This window comes from Pan troglodytes, chromosome 1 (assembly GCF_028858775.2).
Source record: "Pan troglodytes isolate AG18354 chromosome 1, NHGRI_mPanTro3-v2.0_pri, whole genome shotgun sequence".
In the NCBI taxonomy this organism is placed as follows: Eukaryota; Metazoa; Chordata; class Mammalia; order Primates; family Hominidae; genus Pan; species Pan troglodytes.
The window spans coordinates 47,723,920-47,750,162 of NC_072398.2; the positions used below are offsets into that span (position 1 = coordinate 47,723,920).

Below are 26,243 nucleotides of genomic sequence, written 5' to 3' on the forward strand. Positions count from 1 at the left end.
TCCCAGAGGGAAACCAGGGGGTGGGACACAGCCAATCCAATAACTACAGAGGATAGTGGTCACCAGGGAGGAGACAGAGGTATAGGCACGGCTACTGCCCTCACAGAACTTACTCTTGTTGAGATGTTAAGACATAAACTGGGAGAAGAAATTAGCAACTGGGGGCCCGGTGTGGAGGGCGGGCTGTTGGTAGTGTAGGAGTTCTGAGGAGAGGGAGATCAGGGGCTGGAATAGTCAGGGGGCTGTATGGAGAAGGCAGGTCCTACCTGTGTAGAATTTGGAAAGATAAGAGATTTGGGAGAGGGCAGGACTTTCTAGAAAGGGGTACAGCTTGGGCAAAGATGGAAAGAGTAAGTGAGCAGAATGCTGATGAGACCAACCTGGCTGGGCCGGAGGCTTGCGGAGGATGATAGGAGGCAGCCCTGCATGAGAAGGGCAGGCCAGGCTAGTGGGTGTCATTGCAAGGTGGGCAGGGCAGCGTGGACTCCACTAGGCAACAAGGGAAAAAAAAGGGGGATTATCTCTGGGGAAAGGCCAGTGTGTGCATGTGTGTGCAGGCATGTGTGTTTGCATGTGCTTGTGTGCGAGCTACTGACAGTGTTTCCTGTTGCTCTCAGGGAGCAGGAAGGTAAGCGTAAACGTGTGTACTCATTTGGATCAAAGACAGCCTGGTTCGAAACTGACCCACCTCTTCTCTCTTCTCTTGCTGCCTGGACTTCTCTTCTGAGCAGAAGCAGCTGTTGAAGGTATGTACCTCAGGCAGGTGGAGAGCCAGAAAGGGGCAGGCTCAGCAATGTGGAAATCCTGGGAGCCCTGGGAAAGCAGCTCATCTGTCCCTGCTCCTCACTCTCAGCTGAGCAAGATCCTCCAACAACAGTGCCTTCTAAAATGGGAATCAGTCCTACCTGGGTTGCTCGGGTCTTGAGGCAAACGATTTAAACCTGTCTCTTCTGTCGGCCATTTGCTTCAAACACAATGATCACTTTTCCCAATTTTTTTTTGCTTCTTCACCCTTTTATCATGGGAAATTTTAAATGCATATAAAGGTAGCAATAATAATAATAATGGCCCCCCTGCCCAATGTACCCATCACCAGCTTCAACAATCATCATCTTAGGGCCAGTCTTCTTTCCTCTATACTCCGCCTTCCACCAGTTATTTTGGAGCAGACATCCAAAATTGTTCCCAGGCACCATGTCAGTTCACGCTTCAAGATTTCGCTACGCCGTATCTCTAAGAGATAAGCACTACTTAAAAACCATAACCACAATGCCATGATATGCCCCAAAAGATTCCATTTAGTAATTTCTCAAATGTGATTGTGAGTATGAAATTGCTCAGTGATCTGAGACGTCTTATCTCGGCATGAAGATTTGTCATGATTCCAAGTTTGCAGAGGCCCCTCTTGCTGCTCCTATTCTGATCAGTTAACCCATTGCCCTCCTCAGCTGTGGGTCCCACATCTCCCTGAAAGAACGCCCTCACCTTCCCTTCTTCCTGAGAGCTTGGCACATGGAAATCATTCAGAGGCTTCACTCCAGTCCTCCCCCTGCACCCCAGGCAGGTGGACCCTGCCTTTTAGTGGCTCAGGTATCACTTCAGCATGTGGCGTGTAGATATTAGGAGAAGGGTCTCTATGAAGGTCCAAGGGGGGAGCCCAGGTGGCCCCGCCCTTGCTCCCCATGGCTCCTAGGGAAAATGGGGACCCTCCTGCACATTTAGGGCTGTTCCAGGGGCGTCTGGCCAAAGAGGAGACAGAAGAGAAATTCACAGGAGAAACTGAAAGAGGCCACAGGCGTCTTTTTTGGTTTTTAAGGAACACCAGATACTTCAGAAGCTATCAGAAATATATTTTTGAATAAAAAGTCTAACTGGCTCCAAATTCTGCTGTGTTCCCTCAACAGACTCTTGATATGATATCCCTTCCTTTGTTTTGGAGGATTTTCCACTTCCTTATAACAGGTTTGGGGTGGTGGAGTTTGAGACATAGATCTCTGGATTTCGGACCAATCTGCCTGCCACACACAGTAGAATTTGGCTGTGAGTTAGCAGGGTCATTCTCCACTGTGCTGGGGCCTGAGCCGTGTAGCATCTGCCTTGCTTGCCAGGAATAGACGAGACCCGCCTCCCACACAGTTGAGGATCTGGCTGCAAATGATCAAGAGAGAGCAACGTCTAGATGGGTGTCCACTAAGCCTGCAGGATAGATAATGCCAGGTGTCCTTCTTCCACGAGAGGAATTGTTCCACTTGCTGGAACTGTTTTTTTGGGCAGATATTTGTACATAGAACAACTGTTGTAGATGCAGCCTCTTTCCTTAGGTTTATAATGCTGGACCCTTCTTAAATGGGGCAGCATCCTCCCAACAGGCCGGGCAAATCTCCCCTGGGGCCAGGCTCTCCAGTGAGGCTTTCTAAAGTGTGACTCCTGGAAACTGGACGTAGTTTGCAGGATACCCAAGAGCCTCATTCAGAGCAGGAACATGGGCAGGCTCATTGAGGGCAGGAAATTTGATGGAAGTGAATTGTCCCCCACTCTCTGCTCTTTAGGGGCCTCTGTCTTAGTAAGAAGGAGGCCAAGGCTCTGTCGTCTAGAGGCATTGCAGTTACCACAGATCGCATGCTCCTCTTGTGCCAGGCACCTGCTGGGCGCTCAATGCACGCTAGGTCATTCAGTCCTCACCACGGCTGAGAAGTGAGTAGAATGATTCCCATTTTACTGATGAGGCACCTGAGGCTCAGGGAAGTAACTGAGAGTTGCCCCTGTTGCTGGAAAGTAGTGGCTTGGGAATTGGAATGCCGGCCTAACTCCAAAGCCCACACTCTTAAAACCACTGCGCTGGGCGGCTGCTCCTGCCCCGGGCTCTCTGCTCCCAGACTAACCTGTCTCGCTTTTCCCCTCCGCTGCGGCCACTCCCTGAACCTCAGAAGAGGAGGACTGGAGAGAGGACGAAGACGGTAGTACAGCCTTTCCTTCTGTGGTGCTTTCTGCTGCCTGCTGTCCCGAGTGCAGCCTCCTTGCCCAGGGGCCCTGTTGTGGGGGCTGGGGGGTGTGAGTAGGGGGCAGGGACGGAGTGGGTCAGTCGTTACCTCCCCTGCCTCCCAGGGGCCAGGATCACAGTTCCAAGCTGATCATCATGCCTGAACTTCAGGGCCACTGGCTCCTCTTCCTGGTTCCTGGATCCTTCCCCTGAGTTGGGTGGTGGGAGGGACCAAGGCTAGCTGTTCTCCCAAGCTGCTCCAAATGTGGCCATAGAGGGGACCTGGCACCTGGAAGACAGCAGCGCCACCCTGCCCCCACGCACACCCCAGTGTTCCATGCTGGGCCCTCCTTAGGAGCTGGACAGCGCCAAGCAGGGTGGCCAGGTGTTGGTTGGGGGGTCTGGGGACAGAGTCCTCTGGAGAGCAGCCAGGGAGACTGGAAATAGCCAGAGCAGGAAGGGCATGACGTCAGCCTTCAGATGCGCCCTGCTGATGGGGAGCACAGGACCAAGGCAAGGGAGTGAGACCAGGGCTTAATTTTAGAAAGTGTGTTCTGACAGCTATATCTCAAGATGCAGTAGGTGGGTTGGGGAGGCAGTAAGCTCCCCATCCTTGGGATGTTGCATGGCCACTGGGTGGGCTGGGGTATATTATACAGAGAAATGACACGTCAGATGAGGTGGCAGAGGTGTGAACAAGATGGTCTAAAGGTAGACCCCACAATGGCCATGTCCTTCCTCGCTAGCCCTCTGCTTTCACACTTTCTAGAAGGATCATTTTGAGGTAAGACTCCTGCAGGGATCAAATAAAAGGCATCTCCAGGCTTCAGAGAGGACTCAGACCTGGGAAGGGAGGACAGAGGGAATGAAGGCCAACCCTTCTCCCACGATGGTGTCTTCCTCCTGTCTGAAGCTTTTCTTCTCCCTCTGCCAAGAGGCACCCACTTCCCAGTGCATCAGTGAACAGGCATCACAGAACACTTCCTACAGGCACAGCCCAGGCCAGGCGGTGTCCTGTCTCCCTTATCTGTTTGTCTGTCTGTCTACACCAAGTGCCTGAGTGAGATGGGGGCCACATCCTGCCAAACAAATAGATGAAAATAGAAAAATCCTGCCCACTTTCTGGATAGTACGAAGATCCAGATGTTGGGTGTGCCATCCAGCCACACAGTCGTACTCTTTTGGTTTCTTTGAGATGTGGATTGAGGGTGTCTAGAGTCACTCGGTTCAGGACAGGAGCTTCTGGACACCTCGGCTTAAGCAGGGCATGTTCTGTGGTGCCAGACACGGGGTGGAACTTCTGGGCTGGAAAGTTGGGGAATGAGGTGGAGTCCCATCATCAGGGAGGTTGCCGGGATGAGTGGGGCTAAGCTGGGTGGCGGGAGGTAGCCGACAGTCAAAACCAAGAATGGCAGCCCCCCAGCACGTTGGTTGCCCCCAAATTCATCTGGACCTAGACGTCTTGACCCCCATCCCCACTCCCCACTGCCCATTCTCTGCTCTGGGTTCTGCCTGATAGCATGAGTGGGGCCTGCTTCTTCACTCTGTCTGCTTCACTTCTCCAGAGCAGGAGGAGGCAGCGGAAGAGGATGCTGAAGCAGAGGCTGAGATCGAGGAGACCAGGGCAGAAGGTAAGTCTCTGGTTGAGGGTGCAGGGGCCTCGGGGGGTGGCGAGAGCCCCTGGAGCCATTTCTGAGGCAGTGAGAAACCCCCCAGAACAGGCTTTCCCATGTGCACCTGATTCTCCTATCGACTAAGATTCAACCATTGATTGCCCAATCAACAAACGTTGACCCAGCGCTTCTCTTGTGTCAGGCAGTCTTGGGTCCAGGGGAATGTGTGTGTGAGAGACAGCTCTGTAACCCCAAAAACCAACAGAGTGCATCTTGGCTAGGGCTTATCTGTGGGGGAGGCTCTTGCTGGTGGCGGAGGGGGGGACTTGAGCTCAGAACAAGGACCTTGATTGATTTCTCGTGTTTCATTTAGAAGATGAAGAAGAAGAGGAAGCAAAGGAGGCTGAAGGTAAGGATATCAGGAGAGAGGTACAAGGGAGGCAAAGGAACCCCTCACAGCAGCTTTGGAGGAGAATGCCCACAGTGCTCTTTCCAGGGAAGTGGATGTGCACTGAGAGGGTTTGGGAGAGGAGAGGACAGAACTTGGTGGCACTTCCAAAGTTTTAGATGTTGAGCTTTCAACTTTGCCCCTTCTCCCAGAGAAGTTGCATTGGTGGCACCCAGTGGGAGAGGGGACCATTGTCCAGCCCCCTGGTCTGGACAGAGCAATGGGACCCAGAAGTCATATCCACACATGAAGCTCCTAGAGCTTAGGTGAAATCACTTGTAGGATGAAATCCCAATGCATAGATGGTCATGGTGGGTCATTGCTGCAGTCATTGTCATGCTGCAGCCTTCACCAGGGTTCTAGGTGGTCCCAGTCACTTCTCCAAAGGGGAGGGGACAACCAGCTGGGGCTTGGAATCATGTCATCAGCTTCTGCCCTGTGGCCACCAGGAAGTCCAGGGGGTAACAAAGAAGGCAAAGACCTGGGAGGGGATTCTAGGGCCAGGACCCTTGGGGACCTTTCCAAAGGCCTTGTCACTGTGAAGCACAAGAGAAGCAAAATTGCTTTGCCCAGAACTGGTGAGTGAGAGAAGGCTTTGTGTGAAGTTCCACACTGCGTGAGTGTGTGCCCTGCAGAACTCTATGGGAGAGGGAGTGTGGCATCTGCAGCCCCCGCTGCCTTCATTCTCCTGGATGCTTCTGGAATCAGGGCTCCCCAGTGCCGGGAGGGACTTACTGTGCAGATGGGGAAATGGAAATCCACAGGGGTCTAGCTCATCGAGGGCAGAGTTGGGACCACGTCTGGGGCCCCCTGACCCATGGCTGTGTGCTTCTATCTCCTCCAGATGGCCCAATGGAGGAGTCCAAACCAAAGCCCAGGTGAGTGGGGAGGCACCTGGGTAGAGCCGGGAGCAGAGGCTCAGGGAGAGAGGATGATGATGGAACAGGGTGCAGTATGGTGCAGTGGACACGGGCTGGGGGTTTGGTGGGCACAGAGCACCACAGTACAGTTGTACAAGTTGTGTACTGCACAAGCGTCTCTTCCTAAGGGAGTGAGTGAGGGCTGAATTCCACCCAACACTCCATCACCAATCGTGCACCCTAGCAGGGATGGGGCTATGTTCTTCTAGAGGAAGGGCCCTGAACAGACACTCTCCTCTCTCACAGTATGGCCAGAACACCCTCCTCCATGGCCGAGGTGGGACCTTGGGATTAAGGGAAGCAGATTGTGGGGAGCCAAACAATGAAACCGTGCCAGCATAGGCATGGCGGCTTCAGAGAGCTGAGAGAGGGCAGGGTGGCTTGGTGCCACACACGTGAAGCCCACCTGAAGGTGGTGTGTGCTGGGGGGGCTGGGGGATAGGGAGCATTTCCCTTTTTATGATGCCAACCCTGCCAGCAGAGGTTGACCCATGGCACCTCTGCCCACTCACAGGCTCTTCCCATTTCAGTGGGGCCTTCTGAAACCAGCCCAAGACATCCCAGATCCATTTATTTGCCCAGTGCCTTCCCCCTTCCTGGCCTCTTGTGCACTGCGGTATCTCATTTCAGCTCCACACACCTGAGGGCAGATGGGGACATGAAGAATCAGAGAACCCCCTGGGTCTCAGTATGTGTTGGGACCAGGACCAAACTGCAAGACTCCCAGGTTCATGGCGAGTTTCTGCGGGGTCCACCAGGGGATTTGGAGTCCAAGAAGCATGGCATCTTGTCACAGCTTTTTTGATTCCAAGTTGTGTGGCTTTGAGCAAGTCATTCTACCTCCCTGAGCCTCAGTTCTCCTAAGTGAGATTAACGGTACCCACTTCATGGGCATATCATGAGCACGAAGTGAAATAGCGTATGTGAAAGAGCTTTGTGTATTCCCAGGTGCTGAGCAAGGCTGAAGACTGCCATTGTTGACGTCAGTGTTACTATCATTGCTGTGGTTGGTCGGGGCAGTGCTGGAAGATTCTCTAGGAAGGATCAGGGCCCTGCCTGTCCTGGACACCCTCAGTCCCTGGGTCCAGAATGGGGCTGATGCTCACTGACTATTCCTCTCTCCAACAGGTCGTTCATGCCCAACTTGGTGCCTCCCAAGATCCCCGATGGAGAGAGAGTGGACTTTGATGTAAGCGTTGGCTGTGGGTTGAGCAGGCCTGGGCTGGGGATAGTCCCAAGGGCCCTCAGTGACAGAGATTTTGTGACCTTGGGCTGGGGTAGAGCATAGGTGGGATGGGGTGCAGCACCAGCCAGGCTGGGTGCCCATCCATGAGCGTGGTCCTGGGTTCAGGCCACAGTTACCCCTTCCCTGGCCAGGCGCCAGGCCCTGCCAGAGGTCTTTTGCACTGCGTTGGGGGGTGTCTAGCCCACCCATCTCTCCTCTGGACTCTTTGGAGTGGCAGCCTCTGAGCTGCAGTGGTCCACCCACAGGACATCCACCGGAAGCGCATGGAGAAGGACCTGAATGAGTTGCAGGCGCTGATCGAGGCTCACTTTGAGAACAGGAAGAAAGAGGAGGAGGAGCTCGTTTCTCTCAAAGACAGGATCGTAGGTGTCCAGTCTGCCCACCTAATGTTCTCTGATGGCCCAGTCTGTCCTCCATCCCTTTTGTGAGGCCCCACCTCCTCCAGACAGCCTTCCTCGGTGCCTCAAACCCAGCTAGGTGTGAGGTCTCCTTCAGAGGCCCTCCAGCATTCTGCACAGCTCCTGCAGCCCTGACTGGTTTCTCGGGTCCCCGCCTTCCCTCCCCATCCTACTGGATGCTCCTTGACTGCCAGAGCTGAGTCTGATCTGTTTTAGGCCTCCCCCAGGGCCTAATTCAGGCCCGGGCTGTGGACTGATTGGTCACAGGCCTGCTGCACCACCCCTGCCCTTGCCTCCTCTTCCCCCGCAGATGAAGGGGAGTGTGACCTGCAGAATCCCACATCCTTCTCCTGCAGAGTGTGGAGGCTGCTTTGATTGCTTTTGTTTCTTCCCATCAAACTTGCCTTCCCACAGACATGCTGCTCTGGCTGGAGCAATGACTTGGCCATCTATCCAAGCGTATGGCACAGAGCAGCTGCCAGGGCAGGGTGGGATGGAGGTGGGGGCAGAGCTCAGAAGGAGCCTGCCTGATGTCTCCCAATTGTGGAGGGCAGTCTCACCATGAGGAATGTTGGAGGTGGGTCACTGCAGGTACCCTGGTGTGCACGTCCGTGGAGCTGGTTGAAAGTGGAGGCCCTTGGAGGCCGGGCACCACTGCTTCAAGACTCTGGAAGGAACCCTCCCCCAGGAATTCCCTTGCCACCCCATGCAGGTTTCTGTACCTGCAATGTCACCTTCTCCCTATGCACACCTGGGTGGGCTTTGCCTCTTCTCCTTAGGAGAGACGCCGGGCAGAGCGGGCCGAGCAGCAGCGCATCCGGAATGAGCGGGAGAAGGAGCGGCAGAACCGCCTGGCTGTGAGTGACCCCCAGCCCAGGCCCATGGAGGCCCCCCATGCTCCCAGCTCCTGCTGGGCCCCCAGGCCCCTCTCTGTTCATCAACATGAATGAAATCAGTCAAGAGACAATATTGGCCGGGTGCGGTGGCTCATGCCTGTAATCCCAGCACTTTGGGAGGCCAAGGCGGGTAGATCACTTGAGGTTGGGAGTTCGAGACCATCCTGACCAACGTGGAGAAACCCTGTCACTACTAAAAATACAAAATTAGCCGGGCGTGGTGGCGCATGCCGGTAATCCTAGCTACTCAGGAGGCTGAGGCAGGAGAATCGCTTGAACCCAGGAGGCGAGGTTGCAGTGAGCCGAGGTCATGCCATTGCACTCTAGCCTGGGCAACAAGAGTGAAACTCCAACTCAAAAAAAAAAAGAAAAAAGAAAAAAAAGAGACAATAACAATATCAACCTAGGAAGTGCTGGGCATTGTCTTGGCTCTGATAATACATCAGCAAACAAGACAGAAACGCCTGCGTCCTTATGAACGTGTTATTTTATAAGACTCTCCAGCCCTCATCCCTTCCCCAGTGCAGACTTTGTGGGAACCGAAGGCCCCGTAGCTCTCTTCCTGTGCAGCTGCTGAAGGCATTTCCAGAGCAACAGGTCTTCCAGGGGCACTCCCAGCTTAAGGGGATGACGAGACCTCACATTTGGGAATCAGGACCTCATTCAATCACGCAGTCATTTCTCAGTCAGTGGACTCCTGTGGGCCAGCACTGTGCGGGGAGCTACCCTCTCAGAAAGCTCCTTGCTGAGCGGAGAGAAAGCTGAACTCACCCATAAAGACCACAAGCTTCAGCCCAGAATCAGGGTTTCCAATCCTTTCCCCTAATTTGCTTTCTTCCTCCCTGCTGTAAATCAGGAAGAGAGGGCTCGACGAGAGGAGGAGGAGAACAGGAGGAAGGCTGAGGATGAGGCCCGGAAGAAGAAGGCTTTGTCCAACATGATGCATTTTGGGGGTTACATCCAGAAGGTAGGTAGGGAGCAGCAGGGGTTGCCAGGAGATCCTAGTATAGCCCTGAGGAATGAGGTGTCCACTGCAGCAGGTAGACTTTAGGTCAGGTCCCAGGAAGAGATTCCCAGCTGCTGTGGGTGGAAGACTGAGGTCTCCTCATGCCCAGCCCTGAGCTGGTTTTCAGCGTGACCGCGGCTTGCACTAGGAGGGGCTTGCTGGGGTAGGGGGCTACAGGCAGAGCCTGGGGCACCAATGGTGCCCCCCATGCCTGGCCCCAGCAGTGCTCAGGAGCCCCCAAGGAGGCTGGGTGCAGCTGGAAGAGCCTTGTGCCTAGAGTCAGAGCTCTAGTTGGAGACCCAGCTCTGCCACATACAGTTGTGTGACCTTTTGCAACCTCTGAGCCTCGGTTTCCTCAGCTGGTGCTCATATTGCCTGCCTTGATGCTTTGAGAAGCTCAAATGAGCTACCATGGAAAGTGTCTATGTGCCACACAGATGTGAGGTTGTTTGTTCCTGGAAACTCACTCTCGATCCCTAACTTTTGTGCCCCATTCCTCCTAGGTCCTCCATTCTCAAGGGAGGAGGGATATGTGAAATTGATTTTCTCTAGGTAGTGAAGGAATCAAAACATTTTCTTAGATTTCCAGCTTAGTCCCTAGCTCAGGACTAGGCCACCCCCTGCCTCTGCCCCCATGGTGACCACACCAGCCAAGACTTTGGCATCAAAGTCTTCATGCTATCAAACAGCCCCTGCTGTAACCCTCAGACCCACGTCCTAGTAAACCCGGCTGACTACAGCGAGTATCTGAATCTTCTCTTCCATGTCTCTCCTTGCCTTTGTCTTCCTGCCTTCTCTCTGTGACTCTGTTGCCGTCTTGGTCTTTTTCTCTGGGCCTCTCTCTCATGGTTTCCCGGTTTAGCAGGCCCAGGTGGGTACCAAAAACCTCAAGCCTTCTTCCTCCCCATAGTTTTGGGGAGCTCCCTGGGAGGGGAAGGCGCCTTGCTGGAGGGGAGGAGTGAAGAGATTGGGCTGGCTGGGGAGGGGGGAAGCTGGTGAGAGGTGGAAGAGATTAGTTAGGCAAAGAAGGAAGAGACTGACGTGATCCTCCTTGCCCCTGCCTCAGTTTCCCCAGGGAATACATGTAGTTGGTAGTTGTGGGGTGTGGCAGGAAGAAGAGCATAAGAACCTGGCCCTCCGGCAGGCCTTGCTCCACCCCCAGGGGGTTTGGGGAGGGTTAGGGGACAGGGAGGGGGCAATCTGGCCAGTTTTCTCTGCTTCCCACACCCTTCAGACAGAGCGGAAAAGTGGGAAGAGGCAGACTGAGCGGGAAAAGAAGAAGAAGATTCTGGCCGAGAGGAGGAAGGTGCTGGCCATCGACCACCTGAATGAAGATCAGCTGAGGTGGGGGCTGGGAGGAGTGGTCCTGGGGCACTGCCTGCATCTGCTCTGGGAGGGGTCGGGCCGAGGGCACTTCTTGCTGTGAGCCACCAGAGGGCGTGACTGCCTCACATATTTTCCCATGGCAAGTTTGGTGGGACCAGCGCTGGGCCCCAGCAGGTCGGGCCAACTCCTTTCTGGGCTTTGCTGATGGGGAAAGAGAACTGAGCAGGTGCCCCACCCCTCTGAGCTTCACCTACCCACCTGCACACGGGTGTCAGGACAGGGGATTGAACTAGATGCTCTCCTGCGCCAGAAGGGCTTCTCCTGCTCCCCGCTTGTTCTTGGAACTTTGCCCTGGCAGTCCCTGGTGTCCATTCCTGAGCACTGGGTGCTGCCGTCTGGTCCCCAGGCTGGGTCAGGCCCAGGGGGTGGGCTGGGGTACCCTTGGCAGGCCTGGAGGTGGGAAGGAGGGCTGGGACGCTGGGGGCTGGGCCGGGACAAGGACGGAGGCCCAGGAGGGCCCTTTCTTACTGGACCTCCCCATTCTCACCCTTGCCCGTGCAGGGAGAAGGCCAAGGAGCTGTGGCAGAGCATCTATAACTTGGAGGCAGAGAAGTTCGACCTGCAGGAGAAGTTCAAGCAGCAGAAATATGAGGTGGGCCGCCATGCTGTCCCCGCCCAGCATCTCCATCTCACACTCCTCCTGGTTCACTGGGTCCCGTAATACTGCCGCAGGTCCCTGGGTCCCTGTCCCTATTCCCCAACAGCCCCCTTCAGCTCCTGCATCTGCCCCTGCTGCCTGGCCTTCAGCAGTGTTCCATGTCCACCGCATTGACGACTGCTTGCTGGAAGTGTCTGAGAGCTCGCTGGGGCTGAGCAGAGACACTTTCCTGGTGTTCCAACCCTGGGGGTCTCCAACACGTCGAGGCAGCAGCTCAGTGATCTGAGCTGGTTACAAGGACCAGGATGCACCAAGCCAGGACCCCCAGTGGAAGGGAAGGGCTGCCAACAGAGAGGTGCTTCTCCCCACATACACCCAAGGCCCTGGTGTGGGCACAATTAGGCTGAGCCTCAAGCCCACAGTCTTTTGGGGTCCTATGTGCACTAATGAGGGTCTTAGGCGAACAGACACCAGGCAAGGAAATGGCTTAGAGGACACTGATGCTGCATACCGGAGCTTAGACCTGGGTGCCAGTCCTTCCTTACCCACCACCCCCCAGCCCCGGTCCCAGGGCCTCTTTGCTACCTAAGGGAAGAATTCAGCTTCCCCTGGAAGGTCTCCTTTGCTGCTCCTGCCAAACCACTCCTCCCTGGGCAAGAAGCCCCTCGCTGGGCAGGCTCAGGCTGCAGTGGCTACAGGGTACTCCCACCTCCCAATACGGAGAGAGGCTGTATTGCCTGGTGACAATGGCATGGACTTTGGAGCCATAATGCCTGGGTTGAATTTCTACCTGTGCCCCTCACTGGCTGTGTGATGTTGGGTGAGTTAGTCCACTGTTTCTTGCCTCCATTTCCACAGGTAACACTACAATCTACTTCAGAGGGTGATTGTGAGGGTTACAGAGATAATACTAATTGTTATTATTGCTATAGTGTTCCAACCACTGTTCCAAGCATGTCCCATGTATTAACTTACTATGCCCTCATAGCAGCCCTATGGGTTCATATCTGGGAAGGTGCTCAGGACAGAGCCTGGCACCCACTAAATGCTCAGCAGGTGTCAGCCATTGTTATGGCCTCTCTAGTCCTGTGCCTTCCACTTTTTTCTCTTTTTTTGGTTCCACACTGAACTCTGCACCGGCCAACAGGACACAGATTTGCCAAACTTTGGGGCAGTGCCCTGCAGGGTGGTGCATGGGGATGCTACTGCTCAAAGGGCACAGCTTCCGGGATGGTGGGCAGCTGGGCAGGGGTGCCCCAGAGGGGTCTGGGGCTGGGCTGCTAGGAGGGCTCCATGACACAGCCTCCAGCTTTGTGCCCAGCTCTCAGAGGCCCTTCTTATGGGACTCTCATATCCTGAACCTACTATGGCCCTGGGACCCCACAGTGGGAGGCCCATGAGGCATCCTGGAAGCTTCTCCTTGGCTTCTGCCTGTGGCACACGGGCCCCTCCTGACCCTTAACTATCCTAACCCCTCCTACTCTTCGATGCTCCTCCTTCTCCTCCTGCACTGCTGCACTCAGCCCCCTTCTCCCCATCCCCAGGCCACCTGGGACCTGAGCCAGTCAGCTCCAGTGTTGCTCTTTGTCCTTCCCACTTTTCTTGCAGATCAATGTTCTCCGAAACAGGATCAACGATAACCAGAAAGTGTAAGTGTCTGAGGTCATTCTCACCTAGCCCACCACCTGCCCCCTCATTCCCTACCTTCCAGCTATCCCATTCCTCCTTGGAGGGCCCCAGGCTCCCAGCCCTTCCTCCTCTGCTTCAGCCCACAGGTTTCCTTCTCTGGCTCCTCCGGGGCCTCGTGCTTCTCTCCCTGTGGCCTCTGCTTGCTGCTGGGGGTGAAATGTGGGGCGGAGAAGCTTCCCTCCAGCCTCAGGCTGCTGCCCTATTCTGCCCCTGGAGGCAGCTCCAGCCTGCTCCTCTCACCTTTGGCACCCCAGTCCTACCCCAGCCCCATGGTGACCTACTACCCTGCCTGTGTCTCCATGTCACTGCGTCCTGCTTCCCCTGCAGCTCCAAGACTCGCGGGAAGGCTAAAGTCACCGGGCGCTGGAAATAGAGTCCAGCCTCCTTCACCAAAGATCTGCTCCTCGCTCGCACCTGCCTCCGGCCTGCACTCCCCCAGTTCCCGGGCCCTCCTGGGCACCCCAGGCAGCTCCTGTTTGGAAATGGGGAGCTGGCCTAGGTGGGAGCCACCACTCCTGCCTGCCCCCACACCCACTCCACACCAGTAATAAAAAGCCACCACACACTGACTGGCATTTCTGTCACGTCCCCTTCAGAGAGAGAGAGAAACTGAGGCGAGACCCTGCTCTCACAGGTTCCCGGTGTCTGCCAAGCTCCGAGGAGCTTTCCCCTGTCTGGTCTCCCTGCTTGCCTCTAGCTGGGGAGAGGGTGGAGGGCCCAGGGTGCAGCCCAGGAGGCAGGAGCAGTGGAAAGGGCTTCAGATCATTGCTCCTGGGAGTCACCAAAACAGCACATGGGAAAAGTGCTGTTGAGGGGGACAGAGTGTTCCCTGCATGAGTCACTCACTGGAGAACAATGCAGGCCTCTTCGGATGGTTCCCGTTCTCTTTCTCCTCCTAGCCAGGGCCCTGGGAACCAGGCGTCTGAGGGACAGGGAGCTCTTGAGGAAGGAAGGAAGACCAGTTTTATTGGGCAGCTATTCAGGCCTGAGTTGTTGAGAGGTGTCGGTTAGTCTGGGTGCCTCAGTTTCCCCCTCCCATGATCTGCACATCCTCGAGGGCTTAAGCCACAGGGTCCTGAGCTGAAGAGGACAGCTTCGTGGCATGGATTTCAGTTGGCAGAAAGACAAGGAAACGATGAGAGGGCACATCCTCCTCTCCAGAGGAGAGCCTGAGACGACACATTCTCTTGACCCTCCATTCCTTTGTCAGGCGTGGAATTTCCCCCAATTCCTGATTCCTTCCCTTGGCTCCCCACTTGCCATCCATCAGCAAGTGCCTCATGAGCTGTGTCTGGAAAGGCTTCCTGTGGTCTCCCGGCCAGAGCAAATCCATTTCTGCTTGCTAGAGCATGTGCTGTCACAGCTATGGCATCCAATGCCACACTCTGTTAGACGCGTCTCTTCCTGCAGGCGTGGCTCTCATGCTCCCAGGAGACAATGCAGACATGTTATCCTGTGCTGTATGCCAAGCACTGGGATCCATGTAGTGAGAGATGAAGAGGAAATGGTCCTTGGGCCACAGGGAGGGGCTTAGCCTGGGGTCTCGGCCTCATTTCTTATTCATTCATTCGTTCAGTCATTCAAATACCTCCTGAGCACCAACTATGTGCTAGACACTGTGCTGGGTGTGGGGTGCTGTGATTTAAGCCAGCACATCGCTCATGGAACTCACAGAGCTCACATCCAGCAGCAGGGAGACAGCAAGCAGAGGTCCCAGCCCTGGGTGACAGGGGAGGGTGGGGGGTGCGATGCTGGGGAGAGGCATAGCCACGCACCACACCTGGCCCTGGCAGGTGGGAAGGCTTTCTGGAGGAAAGAGTGTCTAGGCCGAGTACCAGAGGGTGAGGAGGGGGAAGTCAAGGGGAAGAGGTTGGGGGTGGGGCTGGGAACGGCACATAGAAAGTTTGAGAAGCAAGAGCCAGCATGGTGTGTTTGAAGAGATATAGTTATTAGCAGAATCCAAACATCTTCTGGTGGGGACAAGAAGGCTCCATCATAAATGCCCCCAAAATGGACAGGGAGGCAGGACACAGGCCTCAGGCCCAAGGAGGGCTGTCACCACGGGCTCTGGGAGACCCACTGGCAGCTCCTGGCACGCACCAGCCCTACTATCCCAGTTTGCCGGATAGGACAGCTGGGGCAGTGCCCTAGCCCTTCTTCCCATAAAGGGGCACTGCACCTCTACCCCCACCTGCCGCCTTGGCTCCACCGCCTATGCCTCAGTGTCTCCTTGGTGCAACAAGAGGTCATGATGGGCCGTGTGTCTGGGGCCCTGTCTCCTGCTCCCCCTCTCCCAGCAGGGTCCTTGTGACCATTTCTCTAGTACAGCGGTCCCCAACCTTTTTGGCACCAAGGACCAGTTTCTTGGAAGACTATTTTTCCATGGACAGGGGTGGGGTGGGGAAGAAAAGTAGGGGTGGGTGGGTGGGGGTGGTTTCAGGATGAAACTATTCCACTTCAGATCGTCAGGCAATAGATTCTCGTAAGGAGTATGCACCCAAGATCCCTCGCATGCACAGTTCACAATAGGGTTCACACTCCTATGAGAATGTAATGCTGCTGGCTGCTGATCTGACAAGAGGTGGAGCTCAGGCCGTCATGCTCGCCCACCCACAGCTCACCTCCTACTGTGCAGCCTGGTTCATAACAGGCTATAGACTGGTAGAGTCTGGTCCACGGTGCAGAGGTTGGGGACCCCTGCTCTAGTAGATATGATCTCTGTTTTAAAAATTATGCCCAGGCCGAGCGCGGTGGCTCATGACTGTAATCCCAGCACTTTGCGAGGCCGAGGCAGGCACATCATGAAGTCAGGAGATCAAGGCCATCCTGGGCAACATGGTGAAACCCTGTCTTTACTGCACTCCAGCCTGGCGACAGAACGAGACTCCGTCTAAAAAAAAAATTAGCTGGGCATGGTGGCGCATGCCTGTAGTAGGGCTCAGGAGGCTGAGGCAGGGGAATCGCTCAAAAAAAAAAAAAAAAAACTGTGCCCAGAGGTGGGCACAGAAGACACCCTTGCCCTCCGACTCTGAACAGCCCCTAAGACCAGATCCCACTTAATCTCATTTCTCCTAAGGTCACCTGGTGTTCAGGAAAGAACTTCGGAGTGTCCCAGATGCTGCCCCCATGGGGGCCTCACCCAGTTGAGGTCCCCATCCCATCATCTTAAGAGGAACACCACAGGTTAACCCAAGCGCTGCCTCTAGGCAGAAGATCTGCAGACACCTGGTCTGCATGGAACCTGGAGCACTAGTCCATAAGTGGAGCCTGGGAAGGGGACCTTGTCCTATCCCAGGACAGAGGAGACAGCAAGTGAGTGTCAGGGTGCAGGGGCACACCTGGTCCATCAGCCTAGTGCAGGCAAGGGTGGGGGCTTCAGACCAAGTGGTCCTGTGCTCTCCCCATAATATTGCTAGGGAACAGAAAGATCATGGATGTGTGCACAGAACACACTGAGATAGCTTCACAGATAGGGCCTCCACACACCCTCCTCAGTTCACCCACCACTTCCATCATTCTTGTGCTTATGATGGTCCTGAACCAAATGTTGGAGGTGCAGCAGTGGCCAAGAGCTGGCCTGGGCCTCCTGACAACTGAGGAGCTGGATGCAGCGGGGTGAGTTGACGCCCACTCAGACACCCTGACCCCCACTGTCCCCACTGTCCCCTGCAGGGACCTCCCTCTATGCCTCTCAGATCCCATCTCACTGTACTTTCGATCCATGACCCATTGCCTCATGGGCCTCTCAGCACCCTGTGTACACCAAATGCTCAGGGAAAATTACTTGCAGGCTCTTCTCAGCCCTGAGTCAGAGGTGAAGACTATTCCGCCATCCTGTCATCAGATTCGTTCTCCTAACAAGCTCACATCCTGGGCAGAGCTTGTTCATGTGATGCCCACTTTAGAGGTAGAGCTGGGAGAGAACAAGGTGTTCCCCCAGGGCTCCTTTGCCTGGGAATCCAGCTCCTCCAGCTGGAGCCCCGATGCTCTGAAGCTAGAGCCTCACTTTCTCCCATCAAACTCTGGCTCTGCCCCTTCCCAGCTCTGGGATTTTGGTCAAATTCCTTACCTTCTCTGTGCTGAAGTTCCCCTATCTAAACAATGAGGATTGTTATGAAGGCTAAATGAAATAAACATGCAGTAACTAGCACAGTGCTTAGTGCATAGTGTGTAATCAGCATGAGCCACTGCTACTGCCTTTTGGATGAGAACACGTTATTAGCCTTTCTCAAGGGCTCAAGGTCTGCAGAAGAAGAGTTCACCCATGCTGGGTCTGGGCTGGCTCCTCCTTGCCTGTGTGGTTTTAGGGAACCCTTCAATGGCTCCTCTTTCCTCCTGGATTCCACGGCCTGGTCTTCTCCCTGACCAGATAGGCCACCAGGGATTGGGGGTGGGCGGGAGTTGCTGCTATGGACTGTCCCTCCTGGCACGTGGTTCAGTGTGTGCCACTGTCTGGATGGAGGTGCCAGAACTTGTTCCCAGGCCAGGCTCCACTCCCTACTCTGCAGCTTGATTTCTGGGAAAGGTGGGGCAGGGCCTGAGCTTCCAGGGAACCCGCCCTGGTTGGGGGAAATAGCTGGGCTCAGGGATAGGTCCCAGGGCCAGGCTCTCTAATAGGCTCCTGTTGGGTATGGGGCAGGCTGGGGGTGCAGGGGAGACCAGGCTGGACCCCATGTTCCCACAGTGTAGCCACAGACACTCACTTGCTTCTCTGGGCTTAGCTTCTCCTCTGAAAGTCCAGTCTGCCCTGTCATCCCTACCAGGCAGAAGACTAAGTGTGAATTTGGGGAAAATGCTGCTGATCTGGGTCAGCTTGTCTTCTCCCCCTGCACACATACCCTTCATGTGTTTCTCGCTCTGCGCCCCCCATGCAGTCACTGGGCCAGCTACCTTACATATGTTCTCTCCGGCCAACCATCCACAGTCCCCAGATCACACCGCATGTTGCAGATGAGGAAACTGAGGTACAGAGAGTTTAGGCAACATGCCAAGGGCCATTCAGTTAGTAAGTGGCAAAGCTGGGATTTGAACCCAGGTCTATGTGACGCCAGAGCCAGGATTCTTCCCAACATGTGGATCTTATAGATTGAGGAGCATCCCAAATCTCCCCAGACTGCAGTGCTTGGGCCAGAATCAGAGCCTCCCGTGGACTGACTTAGGGTGAGGGCACAGGGCAGGAGTCCAGGAGCTTGACCCTCTCTGCTCCCCTCCAGCTGCCCACCTGGGACCTGACAGGAGGAGATGTGCTATGTCTAGCACATGGAGGCGGCCTCTGGAGGGAACAGTAGAGGTGGGGTTGAGTGGGGCTCTACCCAGGGTGCAAGAGCATCATTGGCCAGCCTCCTCCTTCTTGGGAGTAATTATACCCTGTACCTGTGTCCCAGAGTAGTTGGGGGGATCTGTGGGTCATGGAAGCACCTGTCATTACCTTGTCTGTGGGTTACCCCTCGACTCTGCAAAGATAGTGAGTAAACCTCAGGGTGGGCAGAATCCTGGGTCTAGATGCCAGCAGGGCCTATCTGGCTGTTGTTGGGGGTGGCAGAGGTGCTTTAGTGACCCTCTGCAGTCTACCTCCAGCCTTACTTTTCAGCCAAATGGAGCTAGCTACTTTTGTTTCTCCAGCATGTCCTATGCTTTCCCACCTCTGCATGGCTTTTTCTTGCCCTTCTTTCTGTCTCTGCCTATCCAACTGCCTTCCGCCTTCCTCAGGGCCTCGATGAAGTCCCTGTTTCTCCAAGAAGCCTTTGGGACTCCCTCCTGAGCACCTGGGGCTTCCTGAGCACCAGCGATGCCTCTGGTGATGCCTTAAGAGCCCCACATTGAAGGCCCATTCACTCTGGGCCTCCTGTGGCTCACAGAAACCAGGACTGGGTGCCCAGCCCAGGCCTCCCTGCCTGGCACTGTTCCCAGGGCTTCAGCCCCACCCACCTGCTCATCCCAGGTTCTCAGCTCCCACCCCAGCATCTACAGGAATTTAAATTGCTCTCAAATGAAGACTCAGGAGAAAAATGTTTCCATACTTGTGCAGAGCGCCCTGACTTGGGGCGGGGGTTGGGGGAAGTAGCCCCAGCTCCGCCCTGTGGCCCTGCCCTCAGTGCTGGCCTTGGCCACACTGGCCACACCTGCAGCACGCCCCAATCCCAAAGCAGTTTTCCCCGTAAAGCCAGGCCTGAGCAATGCAAACCTGAAGAAGCCTGGGGCTAGGCTGGGGCTGCTCTTCAGGAAAGCAGTGGGCGGGGTGGGAGAGGTGGTGTGATTCCCAGGCTGAGAGGTGCTGAGATTGTGCTGGGCTTGCTAAATGTGGGACAGGGAGACCTGTTTAGGATGAGCTGCCTCACCCCGTCCTCTCCCCACCCATCTGTACCCTGCCAATTCCCAGAAGATGATGCCAGCTAGGAATGCAGGTTGATGAAGATAAAGGCAGAAGGTCACTTCACTGCTACTTGGGGGCAATAGACAAAGCAGTTTTTCCCTCTGAACTTCACACAGAGACTCCTCTGGCCCCACATCTCCCACCTGTTCAGGCCCAGGTGATGTGGTGAGCAGTGGTTTCTGCTGGGAGACACTTGGCATAATTTATAAGCCAGCTACATGATAATACTAACAAATGATATTTGCCTCCATATATTAGGCACCTGTCGTGTGCCATATACTATGTTATGTAATTTATGTCCACTCTCTAATTACAGTAACATGCAAAATTAGGTCCTATATAATAACTCCATTTTATACACAAGGAAACTGAGGCTCAGAGAAGTTAGGTGACTCATCCAAGGTCATACAGGGCAGGATCCTGATTACTGTATTTTTATTACAATGTTAAAATTATTTGAATGGTACACTTCCTACCAAATCAAGTCAGGCATCTGATAGAAACAAAGAAAAGCATATTTTCAAGAAGTCCCTTCTGTATTTTAGCCAACAAATATTTGAATAATTTCTGATTATATAATGCAAAGTACGAGTGCATCAATCCTTATCATAGAAAAACTTGTGTGAATAATGTTCAAATTTGTCTATTGCAAAAATTTGATCACTCACCTGGGAAATCTGGAATTAGGAATGTAAGATCTTACCACTGCCTCTTGCTCATATAAAGTGGCTTGTGAATTCACCTAGCCCTCATCCCACTCAGTTGCGGTTGGTGGTTTCCTCATCTCTCCCCTACATCTAGCGTGGGCACTTCCTGGGACCTGGAGCCCTGGGTTGTTCATCCGTAGATCCCAGTGGCCTCCATGCGTGGGAATGAATACAGGAGAAAAATCATTCTCAAATTAGATGATCTTGTTTAAGGTTTGATCCTTTAAATATCAAATATTATCAGAGAGGGAAAATATGGCAAACTAATCACATTAGAGTTGCATTGTCTTTCACAGTTGTCAAAGCACTGTAACAAGTCCATAGGATAGTAACTTTAGAAAAAGAAGACCTTTGATCTTGGAAGGGTCATACGTTTACCTCGCTCACATCATATCGATGCAAGCATTAAATCTGCTTGATAACCAATGTTTCTATTAGAAAATAGGGGTCACTGACACATTGATTCAGTCATTGTGTAAATCCAACACATATTTATTGAGCACATACTCTATTCTAGGTACTGGCTAGTTATCAGGGTTATACCTGAAGACAGACCAAGACTGTTTCCTACCTTCATAAACAAGAGGAGAAAAGTATTAAACAGACATTAGATCACTGGATAGATGGATAGATGATAGATAGATAGATGATAGATAGATAGATAGATAGATAGGAGATAGAGATAGGTGACAGATGGATAGATGGATAGATAGATAGCAGATAGAAAAGAGATAGGTAGATAGATGGGAGGAAGGTAGATAGATAGAGATAGGTGGATACATACATGCATATATGCATAGACACAGACACATGTATATACAGATATAGATATACATATGCAGTGCCTGGGTCTCAAATTGTAAAAAGAGAAACCCAGAGGAAAACAGCAGTGTGCTGTGAAAGAGAACAGGTTGGACATAACTTAAATGGAGGTGTTGGATGAGGGAAAGCGTCCTTGTGGAAGATATCACTGAGTTGAAAACTAAAGGATTCATAGGCATTGGCCAGAGGAAGCAAGTGAGAAGATGCTGGGAGCAGAAGGAACAGCAGGTGCAAACAACTTGGTGTGATGGATGGACTGAAAGGAGGAGGGAGGGCTGCGTCATGGCTTTGGGGGCCACGTTAAGGGGACTGGATTTTACGCTGAGTGTGATGGGAAGTGTTTGATAATTTTAAGCAAGGGGAGGATGCACTGACTTATGTTTTTAGAAGATCACTCTGACTGTGGAGTGACCTGTTGGTTGGAGCACATGCGGGGAAACAGGGAGACTAGTTAGGAGGCTGTTATCATGGCGACGGTGGGGTCACGCTGGCGGCCTGGGCTGGTAGTGTGGGAGAAGGAGAGAGGGGGACTGTAGATCTGAGATGATGTCAGCAGAAGGCAGTTTTGGAAAGTAGGGGTAGAATGTGGGGGCTGGGAGAGAGTGCACTGTAGGTGGGGTTTGTTTACATGAGTCCCCTCCTTCCCCCAGGTTCTGATCCACTCCCCACCCCAACCCCACACCGTTCTCTCCAGCACCAGCCTTAGACCCTGGCAACTGGGAGTCAGGCGTTGGGCCCTACACTTTAAAAGGCCCCACTGTGGCTCTCCTTTGGCTGTCCTCCTTCCAACAGGACAAGGAGTCTGCAGGTACCAGGGACACGCCCACCTAGATCCAGCCTTTGCTAAACCAGAGCCACTCAGGAAGACAAGCCACATGAGACCTGGAGTTTGCACCAGAATAGAGGTCAATTCACTGCTTCCTTCATTAGGAAAGTCTTGCAACCAATGACATAATAAAATAAAATAAAATAAAATAAAAATCAGCTGGAGGAGCAGGGACACCTATCCAAGGCAGACAGCAGGACAGCCTTGGGTACTGAGGAATGAGTCAGCTCCTTCCCTGGCCCCATGCCCACCCCAGCAGGAGAGGGGCCCATGGAACAGGGACCCATGAGATGGCAGAGCACAGCCCTGCTCCCTGTTTGTCCCCAAGTTTAGTCCATGCTGAGCAGGAGAAGGAGGGGAAGGGGAGCTTTGAGTTGAATAGGAGATTGGAGTTTGAAATGGATGAGGGCAGAGACTTAATAACCAAAATGTGACCTTGTAGGAATCAGCAGTGGCCGTGAGTTTTGAAACCTTTAATAGCACTCACTGTCCACAGGGCAGGGGCTTTCCCAGTTGGTAGCAGTAACTGAGAAAAAATTAAAGCTCTTTGTAGTCAAACCTCACTTAAGGCGATACACTCCTCCCTTAGGGTTTGACTCCTTGGGTGAGGTTTGACTACAAAACCTCCTTTCAGGCCTGGTGCAGTGGCTCACGCCTGTAATCCCAGCACTTTGGGAGGCTGAGGCGGGTGGATCACGAGGTCGGGAGATCGAGACCTTCCTGGCTAACACAGTGAAACCCCATCTCTACTAAAAATACAAAAAATTAGCCAGACATGGTGGTGGGCGCCTGTAATCCCAGCTACTGAGGCTGAGGCAGGAGAATCGCTTGAACCTGGGAGGCAGAGGTTGCAGTGAGCTGAGATCACATCACTGCACTCCAGCCTGGGCGACAGAGCGAGACTCTGTCCCAAAAAATAAACAAACAAACAAAACCTCCTTTCGGTCCCCACTCAGCCTTCCCTGGGAGGCCAGCCCCAGCCACAGGAGCTCACTTTGCAGCCCCCACCCTTCCACACTGCGCTCCCAGTCTCCTCTCCTGTCTGACTTTTCTCTCCGAGCTTTTTGTCTTTTACATACAATATGTTTTCACTGTTTACCTTGTTTTTTTGTCCGTCTCTCTCTCCACTTGATTGTAAGATCCAAGAGTTCAGGGATGTCTGCTCTGCTCACTGGGCACACGGTAGCCCTCAGTAACTACTTGCTGAATGAATGAACGATGTTTGCCCAGGAAGTTGAGGGCTCTTATTTAATAGATTGCATATACACAGTGTTCCACAAAGGGCAGAGGGAGAATGTTGCCGAACAGAAGATTTGGGGGCTCCAGAACAGGCGTAGTTGGGTATTTGACAATCTGGAGAGTTCAGGAAACACCATTTTTGGCTAGTGGAGCTGTCGAGGCCAGGGCTGCTGCACTCTGAATGAATGAGTCGGGAACCAGTCAGAAAGGAGATTTTCATGAGAAAGAGACCGGGCTGCCTTGCCACATGGGACAGAAGGATACTAATGTCCTCGCCAGCAGCAACTCATTTTGCATCCTGCTCAGGCAGCGGTTGAGAGTGGCAGGGAGTGGGAGGAAGTCACATGTGCCCCAGAATCTGCTTGGATTCTAGAAAGTGTTGAAGGGCATGGATTCTGAAGCCAGACTCCCTGGGTCCAATCCCAGCTGCACTAGGTATTTATTTAGTGACCTCGGTCAAGTTACTGTGCCTCAGTTTCTTCATCTGTAAAACAGGCATGATATTAGCAACTACCTCATTGGGTTATGGTGAGGATTAAATAAGCTCCTATAGGGCTGGGCACGGTGGCTCACGCCTGTAATCCCAGCACTTTGGGAGGCCGAGGCAGGCGGATCACCAGAGGTCAGGAGTTCAAGACCAGCCAGACCAACATGGTGAAACCCCATCTCTACTTAAAATACAAAAATTAGCCAGGTGTGGTAGCGGGCGCCTGTAATCCCAGCTACTTGGGAGGCCGAGGCACGAGAATTGCTTGAACCTGGGAGGCAGAGGTTGCAGTGAGCCGAGATCACACCATTGCACTCCAACCTGGGCCACAACAGTGAAACTCCATCTCAAAAAAGAAAAAAGAAAGCTGCTATAAATATAAGTGCTTGGAACAGTGCCTGGCACATGGAACAAGCAGATAAGCGTTTGCTGTCATCTTTGGCATATTGTGGAGATAGGAAGGGTCCCCGGCTCCCTGTCCTTTTCCCTTAATTGTGATGCCCATCCCCTCCTTCCTGCCTGCCCTTAGTTTCCCCCAACTTAGGTTTCCCTTTCCTCCCATGCCCCAGGCCTAGGGTGAGCCTTGTCTGGCTTCCTCCTTCCCACCTTCTCCTTCCTCAGAAGGAGTCAGCCCACCCGGCCTTGCCGTGCCGTGTGCAGCCAGACAGTGATGGAAGATGAGTCGCCAGTGCTGATGACACCCCCACCTCCCGCCCACCTCCCACCAGGACAGCAAAGGTCTATTCCAAGGAGTGGATGGACAAGGACCCCAAGTCTTCATCGCTCTCTCTTGAGGGATTAGAGCTCCCCCTGGGTGTGGTTTGGGAGCCCTGCACCTGAATTATTGTCGCCCTGCTGGTGTGGACCAGACAGAACCCTGCCCACCTCCCAGCATCCACCTCCCAGCCCCCCGTCTGTGTCTCCCACCCCATTCCTAGCTGTAAAATCCGTGCCCCCAGACTACCCTGGCCTCCTTGTTCTCCCTATCTCTCTAAACAATCCTCACTTCCACACTCTCTCCCCATTTCCACATTATTCTGCAGCCTCAGCTCTGCTTCCGTGTGTTTTTTCCCTCCAAGTTGCCCTTCGTTTATAAGTCTGCCCTTCCAGGAAGTCTTCCTGGATTGGCCAGGACCTTGCTGCTCAAAGTGTGGCCCGCAGACCAGCATCAATGGTACCACCTGGGATCTTGTAGAAATGCAGAATCTCAGAATTTGCATTTTAATAAGATCCCCAGGGATCCACATGCACATTCCAGTTTGAGAAGTATTGAACTAGGTCACCCGGCAGTCCCAAAGGTCCTTCATTCCTTGAAAAGACAGAGATTCTGGGAGCCTGTCTCAGATGGTGACAGGAGGGAGACAGGAGAGAGCATTTCAAAGAATGCAGCGAGCCCCGCTCCTGTCTTATATCTTGACTCCTACTTTCACGGCAGCCTGTCCACCAGCCTGTCCAGATTTCGAGGCTGAGCATGCTGGAATTCCCCCTGCAGGGCTCATCAGTTGCACTTGGTCCGCGGACACACTCTCCCAGTCCATGCCCATCTGCTTTGCCATTTGACTTGTTCCAGGAGAGCCTTTGTCTGGGATTCCAGAATTTCCCTTTGGAAGTAAGCTTAAACAATCTCAGTGTGGCTGCCCAAACTGGCTCTCTGAAACTGGTGTTCTGTTAAAGTTTTCTGCACTGAAGTAAGTTGGGAGGGGCTTCATGCCACCTTTGTCTTTTTCTCTTTCTTTCTCTGCTATGATACATATGAGCACGTTAAAACTGCTGAGAATCACGAGTAAAAAAAACTGATTCACTCATTTAGCCCAGAGTTTCCAAAACTTAGACCTCCTTTGTCACTTAGCATTGTGAACATCCTCTGGAACTCATTTTGGGAAATGCTAATCTAATTCCCTAACACACACACACACACACACACACACACACAGACACACACACACACACAGACACACACACAGACACACACACACACAGACACACACACACAGACACACACACACAGACACACACACAGACACACACACACAGACACACACACACACAGACACACACACACAGACACACACACACACAGACACACATAGCAACTACTAAGATTTTATGCAAGGCTCTTTGGATGCTGCAGGACCCCTTGAGCTCATTTTCTAAGTGAGAAGCTGAGTCTTGTGGTGTTGGAGAGGATCTGCTGGGGCTTCTCTTCCAAATCCTTTCTGGGCGGGGCAGGGCTGGTACAGGCATCGTCAACTCACCAGGGTCTATGGGGAGGCTGTTCTTACCGACCTTGATTTCTCCTGTATACTGGATGGCTTGACTTTTATTTTGAGTCTCAAATGCTATTTGTTCTCTCAAATCTGCCAATCTAGTCCTGTAGTTGAAGTTCCTGCCAGCAGGGGGAAGTTCCTGCCAGTTCCCATGGGCCTGATGGTCATTGTAAAAGGTGTCCTCCCCAGCTGAGGGAAGGTGGAAAGGATTTCTATGAATCCAGTGCTTGGGCTCAGTTTATGCAGGGAAGTTCTGTTTGCCTTGCCCACCTGGAGAATGGTGGCAGCAGAGTTTTCTAGCCAAATCTCAACTCGCCTTTTGCTGACACTGTGGTTAGACAG

General features: G+C 53.4%; 1 protein-coding gene across 3 annotated transcripts; it reads left to right on the top strand.

Moving 5' to 3' along the window:
- Positions 1-728: 728 nt before the first annotated feature.
- TNNT2 (troponin T2, cardiac type) lies at positions 729-13,749 on the top strand. 3 transcript variants are annotated; one of them, XM_054657462.1, is made up of 13 exons: positions 1,899-1,962; positions 2,928-2,957; positions 4,546-4,611; positions 4,967-5,002; positions 5,886-5,919; positions 7,090-7,150; positions 7,453-7,569; positions 8,385-8,462; positions 9,358-9,468; positions 10,742-10,851; positions 11,395-11,485; positions 13,100-13,140; positions 13,508-13,749. In XM_054657462.1, the coding sequence occupies exons 1-13, from the start codon at positions 1,914-1,916 to the stop codon at positions 13,551-13,553; spliced, it is 870 nt and encodes a 289-aa protein (XP_054513437.1). In that variant the 5' UTR covers positions 1,899-1,913; the 3' UTR covers positions 13,554-13,749. The 3 variants fall into 3 exon arrangements, with proteins under 3 accessions (XP_514092.3, XP_054513437.1, XP_054513439.1); XM_054657464.1 differs by having other exon boundaries at positions 4,970-5,002; XM_514092.6 differs by lacking the exons at positions 1,899-1,962; positions 2,928-2,957 and adding an exon at positions 729-746.
- Positions 13,750-26,243: the final 12,494 nt, after the last annotated feature.